Source organism: Humulus lupulus, chromosome X, assembly GCF_963169125.1.
Source record: "Humulus lupulus chromosome X, drHumLupu1.1, whole genome shotgun sequence".
In the NCBI taxonomy this organism is placed as follows: Eukaryota; Viridiplantae; Streptophyta; class Magnoliopsida; order Rosales; family Cannabaceae; genus Humulus; species Humulus lupulus.
In genome coordinates, this window is record NC_084802.1 from 197,699,037 (window position 1) to 197,707,394 (window position 8,358).

Below are 8,358 nucleotides of genomic sequence, written 5' to 3' on the forward strand. Positions count from 1 at the left end.
TTCATTATAACCTATTTGCTGGTATTGTATTGTTACAGGCTCTCGAAGACGTGATTTGATTGGGAACATGGGTTCATAATCAACTAAAAATAAGATAATTATTATTCATGCTATGATAGTGTTAAATAATAATCAATATATTTATTTTCATTGAATTTAACATATAAAAAAACATATATAGATCAATATGTCAGTCAGATTGATTTTGAAAATATGATCAATACGTAAACGTAGTAATAACTATTACAAAAACGATTCCATGATTTGACTATTAAGAGATAGTGATCTTATAAGTAATATCTAGTACACAATAACATTGTGTCCAATAGGTTGGGCATTACACATGATTATCATAATCATTCCCAAAAGACTATTGCGTTGAATAAGGCATGTCACTTTCACCTCTCGCGTTTTCATTCCCTGATTCTGTGCATTGATCGATACTAACACTGCTTGTGCTTGCCCCTCTTCCTCTTCCAGTTGTGCGGCCACGATTGGGACATGTTCGACTGTTGTGACCAAGGGCACCACATGCTCCACATGCCATTTGTCTGAAACCTGATCCGTCTGTTGGAATCCCATGTCCAATGTCCCTTTGCTGCCCTGGATTTCCTTGACCTTTTGTCTTGACTCTAACTGGATCTTGCATTATGTTAGGGTTTTCTCAGTACGATCTCCTCGTGGATGCGCCCTGTGATACTCCTTGGATGTCCATACCTTCCTTGAAAATGGCAGTGAGACGAGCAATTTCCTCCTTTGTTGTGTTATAATATTGTGGTGACTTAGACACGTAGAAGTTCATCATGGTAGCATCTGAATTAAGTGCATCGAATCTTGACATTTTGCAATGCACAGACTCTTCTTGAATAGGTTGGCTTATCTCCATGTTTTCCGGATGGAATTTTGCATGCAAGCTCCACCGTTTGAGGAGTAGTGAATTTGGGATTATTCTTATGCAACAAGACTTCATCATTGCCCAAATATGTTTGCATGGGTAATCGTTAGTCTCATAGAATAAGCAACTGCATTCAAAATGGTTTGTTCCAAGGGTATGAGTGACCTTATGTCTCGTTTGACCGTCTCGAAAATTTCCAACATTGAAGATAATGTGATTTGCATGATCTTCATAACTGTTGATGAAATACACATTTTCTCTTTTGATTTCCGACTCCACTTTGTAGTACATTTCTCAGGTGTAGAATTTTGCACAATGATCATAATAAATACTAAGAGCATATGAGGATGGGAGATTGGGGAGCGTGTGCTTCATTGTAAAGTCATTTTCTCTTTCGATGTGCTGTATTTTTGTCACTGCGATGTCAATGGCTGTAACGAACTCACGTAGGGTGTATCTCTTCAAAAGGAATTTTCTTAGGCAGAAATTCATTGGCTCGCATCGCTGTGTTGTTTTCATTGCAGCAACAAACTGCCCATGGAGGTAGGTTTCTGCCCACATTCGCTTTCTTCTGTATTGGAGTTGGCACCATTTGTTGTCTTCCATTTGATGTGTGTCCATCAACTATTTTCATTTGTTCTCAAACACCTCCTTGCTGTAGTATGAGTACATCAAACTATTGAATGCTTTCGTGAATCCAAGATCATTACCATCCCTAGATGCATTTTTGCTTAGATGCCAAGCACATAATCGATGTGTGGATTCTGGAAGTATTTCTTTTATTGACTCACGCATTGCATTATCCCCGTCTGTGACCACGACTGAAGGTTTTTTTTTTTATGGTGACATTCTAAGAATGCTCTTAGCATCCATGAGTAAGTCTCCATTTTCTCATTTACCAGCAACGCAAACCCAAAACACACAAGTGGAGAAATGGTGGTTGACACCCATCAAAATGCACAATGGCTTGTTGTACGTGTTGGTCATGTACGTTGTGTTGAATGCTATCACATCCCCAAATACCCAGTAGTCAATTCTTGTAGTCCCGTCGACCTAGAATACGTTGGCGAGTCTGTTTTCTATGTCAGCTTGGTGGTACATAAAAAAAATTGGATCTCGCGCAGAAAGACAATCCAAGAATCCTAATGCACCTTCCACATCAGTTTCCAGTTTTTCTTCCCTAATTGCTCCTGCGACTCTATTGTACACATCTCTGACTTGACACGACATTCTCTCATAACCTCCCGACTGCATAACAATATGGGACATAATTTGAGAAGTTTTTATCCCAACTGAGTTCATCGAACGAACTTGTGCAAGCAAACCATCAGACACCACACGATTATTCTTGAGGAATTGCAACTCAGGGACTGATTCCATTTCATGATTATGTTTGTGGCTAAATTCTTTTGCCAACCATAAGTCGTTATCTTTCATATGAACCACTCTGAGAGCTGCCTGACAACCAGATCTTGTGATTGGTCTCGATTGTTTTTTGCGATTGGGCATATTCACATATTCGCTCCGTCTTAACCTTCTCTTGTACAAACCCACCTTCTCATTGATACTACCCCATTTCTTTTCTTCACGTCATCTAACCTTTTGCCAAACCCCATCCACTTTGCATATATTTTGTAGAACGACTCCCACTTATCAACCGAATCTAGATACTTACCAACAATTTCCATTTTTTCTAGTTCGTTAACTGTTTTAGTTATATTTAACTCATGTATTATTGAAGCCCACTCAGGATTTGAACTTGTATCAACGTCTACCATCTGTAAAGAAATTGTAAAATTTCTTAAGTTTACCGTGTTATATTTTGTTCAGTTTAAATATATATGGAATATGGAATAAACCCATTTATTATTGGGCATTTTGACATGCTATTGTGATTGGGCTACATCTTTAAAAGAAAATGGCCCCAATTTATGTGTATTGTACTTTTAGTAATACCAATATTTGCTAGGCCATGAATAGTTGGCAAAAAAGGATATTCAAATGTACTTTTAGCACTTGGTATTAATATAAAAACTTATATCTTCTGACATTGGTTTTGGGTAAGTAATAATGTATTTTAAAATTTTCTAATTATTAATTTTTTTTGTTTTTAATATTCTATGATTAATTATTTTTTTCATTCTTAATATTCTATAATTATATCTGAACACAATTTTATCCTAATAAATAGTTTGAGGTACAATAAAAAACTTTGTAAGTAAAGAAATCTTCATGGATTTTTGAATTTTATCAAAGCCTTAAACATTATCCAAAAAGAGAACTTAAAAAATAGACAAATAAGATTTTATTGATTTAGCATAAGTTATGATTTAGTAACTTATTTGAACACTATCTATAAAAAATTTCTTTTTTTTAAAAAAATTATTGTCTCATTCTAGATTCTTTTAATAAAATGTATAATCCTTATTTAAAAAATAAATAAAAAGTCAGTAATTGTGACTAGACTACATATATTACATATGTATAACTCTAAAATATTGTGATTTCATAAAGCCACACGTATGACTACATAGATTTAACTACGAATAATATCATCATTGTACCACCAACATATATACACGTTTATGGAGCACTAAAATCTTTACTAACATGTACAGATTATTTTTCGTTAATTAAGACTTAGATTAAAATAAATAAGAATGTATCCACATGCATGATTCACAAGTAAGAGTACATTTCCAATTAAAAAATTCGTGTATTTAAAAAATAAAATCATGATACATACCTTCGTAGCTGATGTAGTATTACTTGTAGTGGTGCCCTAGCTTGACTACTTATCATGTAAGAGGGTGATGAGAAGAAAGAGACTGACTTCAACGTGGAGGATGCCAAAGATAATGCAAGAGGGGACGGGAAAAATTAGAGTCATTCTATTTGTAGTGTATGTCTTTTATAATAGTTAGAAGTTATTAATATGTATGAATGTGAGTGTTCTCATATTGTGTTAATTTTTAGTGTGGGTATGGTCTACTTGAATGTCTTTTGATAGTAGTTGGAAGTTATTTGTATGGATTTGAAAGTTCTTATTTATGTTTTGTTATATTTTGTCATTTATGGTGATGTATTGGATGACTTCTCCTGTCTAAATCTTTAATGTTATTTATTTAATGCTATCATGTCTCTTCCTAACAACCCGTTTATAAAACTCAAGAACACTTTAATGCACACAAAGTTAAATCATGTAGACAAATATAAAGGAATTTTAATACATTTAATACTCATAAAAAAGTTACAATCAGCATAATTTCCTCCTCATCTTTTTAAACCATACGTGGTAGCAAATAAAAAAGGACATCTAATGATGCCGAATTGGATATCATAGTGCCAAGGTATTTCCTAATGCATGATATGCATGGATCACCAATAATGGCTTGATACACCATATGAAATGATTATATGAATATTTATTCTAATGATAATAAGTAGAAGTAGTACAATGGAGGAAAGTTTTCCATCATATCTCAGTCAATTTGAACGACACCTGGGTCGTCAAGGTCCAAGTTGCCTAAGTCAGCAGCCCTCTTAGTGTGCTCCTCAACTTCCCTCAGTTTCTCGATGCAAGCTTGTGCAGCCTCCACTATGGTGTACAACATGTGAGCTAGCTCCAGAGATGCAATATGTCCCTTATTTGCATGCAAACCACCAACACCATGTAGACGCCGGTCCCGAGCTCGGAGTGACTCCTGAATGACACAATTTGTACATCCACCTGTACCAGCCAAACAGAGACGCCTACTACGGAATGAAGCAGGAGTTGAACGAGGACCACTTTTCGACCCAGATGGGCTGTTCATCGTCACAATTCGGGCGGGGGTCGTGAAGTCTTCACATGACATCTTTAGTGAATTACCACACAGCTCGGGGAGACTTTACAACAAAAGTGAAGTCTACCTAGTTTTATATTAGGGTATAGTTGCAATAATCACCTGTTGGTCCATTTTATATCACCACTAGATTTTTTATAATGTATTTTTATGTTAGTAACGTATCAAGTAAAGCCATGTTTGATTGAATAGTAAGATAGAGATCATTTAATAAACTTGGGTTAATGGAATGTATTTGAGTTTATTGCTCTGAGTTCAGAGAAATGTTAACGGTATTTTTCCTTTAAAAACACATACTTCAATTAACCAGCCACGTTGTCTTTTATGTTCCACATAGGTAAGACAAAATATTTATTTTAGTCTCAGTCTGAAGTGTTTTATTTTCTATCCAGCAGAAATTAAACATTGTGTTATCATAGAAGAAGAAACCCTTGCACTACACAAAGCATGCATGAGAAAAGCAAACAAAATGGGATAACGTGTTCAAAGTACATTTATAAAGTAGATCAGTACTATAAAGAATATTATATTCGACATATATGATTTCAAAAAATTTCTTGTCTTATGCGTACAGGAAGGGCAATTTATATTTTATTGCATGTTTAATTAGTATGTCATTATGTATATCTACTTATAATTTAAGACATGCACTCGTTATATCATACAAAATCATTAGATAGTTAAAATAATAGAAATAAAAAATATTTTAAACTTATACAAGAAAACCATTAGAAGATTGTTAATTGATTGTTATTAGATGCACAGAGTCACGCATTAGTGTGATTAACACCCTTTCGGCACTCTTTCGGGTGCACTGACTTCCATGCAACTCATTACGGGTCATGAGGCACCCATTAGGGTATATACACAAGATTTGGACTCGTTTCGATTCATAGAGACACACGTTATGGTTAGAAGTCTCAAGCTGGAATCGTTCGGATGCACCGAGTCACGCATTAGTGTGATTAACACCCTTTCGACGCTCTTTCGGGTGCACTGATTTCCATGAAAATCATTATGGGTGATCGAGGCACTCGTTAGGGTGATTACACAAGATATGGACTCGTTTCGATTCACCGAGACATGGATTCAGGTCAAAAGTCTCGAGCTGGACTCGATCGGATGCACCAAGTCATGCATTAATGTGAATAACATCATCTCAGCTCTCTTTCGTGAGCACAAAATTCCATGAAAATCATTACACATCACTGAGGCACTCGTTAGGGTGATTACACAAGATTTGGACTCGTTTCAATTCACGGAGACAAAGGTTCGGGTCAAAAGTCACGAGCTGGACTCGTTCGGATGCGTCGAGTCACACATTACTATGATTAACACCATCTTGACACTCTTTCGGGAGCACCGACTTCCATGAAAATTTTTACAGGTGACCGAGACACTCATTAGGGTGATTACACAAGATCTGGACTTGTTTCGATTCACCGAGACACGGGTTCGGGTCAGAAGTCCCGAGCTGGACTCGTTTGGATGCACCGAGTCACGCATTAGTGTGATTAACACCCCTTCGACGCTCTTCCGGGTGCACTGACTTCCACTAAAATCATTAAGGGTGATTGAGGCACTCGTTTTGGTGATTACACAAGATATGGACTCATTTCAATTCACCGAGACACAGATTCAGGTCAAAAGTCCCAAGCTGGGCTCGATCGGATGCACCAAGTGATGCATTAGTGTGAATAACACCATCTCGGCTCTCTTTCGTGAGCACAAACTTCCATGCAAATCATTACACATCACTGAGGCACTCGTGAGGGTGATTACACAAGATTTGGACTCATTTCGATTCACGGAGACACAGGTTCAGGTCAAAAGTCACGAGCTGGACTCGTTCGAATGCGCCGAGTCACACATTACTGTGATTAACACCGTCTCAACACTCTTTCGGGAACACCGACTTCCATGAAATTTATTACAGGTGATTGAGACACTCGTTAGGGTGATTACACAAGATCTAGACTTGTTTCGGTTCACCAAGACATGGGTTCGGGTCAGAAGTCCCGAGCTGGACTCGTTCGGATGCACCGAGTCACGCAATAGTGTGATTAACACCATTTCGACGCTTTTTCAAGAGCATAGACTTCTATGCAACTCATTATGAGTCATGGAGGCATTTGTTAGGGTGATTACACAAGATATGGACTCATTTCGATTCACTGTGACACGGGTTCGGGTTAGAAGTTCCGAGCTGGACTCGTTTGGATGCACTGAGTCACGCATTAGTGTGAATAATACCATCTCGGCCCTTTTTCGGGAGCACAAACTTCCATGCAACTCATTACAGGTCACCGAGGCACTCGTTAGGGTGATTACACAAGATCTGGACTCGTTTTGATTCACGGAGACATAGGTTCGGGTCAGAAGTCCCGAGCTAGACTCATTCGGATGCACTGAGCCACGCATTAGTGTGAATAATACCGTCTCGGCTCTCTTTCGGGAGCATCGACTTCCATGCAACACATTACCAGTCTACGAGACACTCGTTAGGGTGATTACACAAGATCTAGACTCATTTCAATTCACGGAGACATGCGTTTGGGTCAGAAGTCTTGACCAGGACTCGTTCGGATGCACTGAGTCACACATTAGTGTGATTAACACCCTTTCGACGCTCTTTTGGGAGCACCGACTTCCACGCAAATCATTACATCTGACCGAGGCACTCGTTATGGTGATTACAAAAGATTTGGACTCATTTCAATTCACCGAGACACAGGTTCGGGTCAGAAGTCCTGAGCTGGACTCGTTCGGATGCACCGAGTCAAGCATTTCGATGCTCTTTCGGGAGCACATACTTATATGCAACTCATTACGGGTCACCGAGGCATTTTTTAGGGTGATTACACAAGATCTAGAATCGTTTTGATTCACCGAGACATGAGTTCAGGTTAGAAGTCCCGAGCTGGACTCGTTTGGATGCATCGAGTCACGCATTAGCGTGAATAATACCATCTCGGCTCTCTTTCGGGAGCATAGACTTCAATGCAACTCATTACAGGTCACCGAGGCACTCGTTAGGGTGATTACACAAGATCTGGACTTGGTTTCGATTCACCGAGATACGGGTTCGGGTCAGAAGTCCCGAGCTAGACTCGTTCGGATGCACTGAGTCACGCATTAGTGTGATTAACACCATCTAGGTGCTCTTTTGGGAGCACCGACTTCCATGCAACTCATTACCAGTCTGTGAGGCACTCTTTAGGGTGATTACACAAGATCTGAACTCATTTTGATTCACCAAGACACAGGTTCGGGTCAGAAGTCCCGAGCTGGACTCGTTCGAATGCACCGAGTCACGCATTAATGTGATTAACACCGTCTCATCACTTTTTTAGGAGCACTGACTTCCATGCAAATCATTACGGGTGACCGAGGCACTCATTAGGGTGATTACACAAGATCTGGACTTGTTTCAATTCACGGAGACATGGGTTCTGCTCCGAAGTGTTGAGCTGGACTCGTTCAGATGCACTAGTCACGCATTAGTGTTATTAACACCCTTTAGACACTCTTTCGGGTGCACCACCTTCCATGCATATCATTAGGGGTTACCGAGGCACTCGTTAGGGTGATTACACAAGATTTGGACTCGTTTCGATT

The 8,358-nt window shown here is 38.7% G+C and overlaps 1 protein-coding gene across 1 annotated transcript; it reads right to left on the reverse strand.

Moving 5' to 3' along the window:
• Positions 1-1,948: 1,948 nt before the first annotated feature.
• Positions 1,949-2,404, reverse strand: LOC133806594 (uncharacterized). Its single transcript, XM_062244683.1, has one exon. It carries the CDS (start codon positions 2,402-2,404, stop codon positions 1,949-1,951), a length of 456 nt encoding a protein of 151 aa, XP_062100667.1.
• Between the last annotated feature and the right edge of the window lie 5,954 nt (positions 2,405-8,358).

What these genes read in the sequence shown, in the direction of transcription:
- LOC133806594 (XM_062244683.1), bottom strand. Translation starts at nt 2,404, where the DNA reads ATGCCCAATCGCAAAAAACAATCGAGACCAATCACAAGATCTGGTTGT.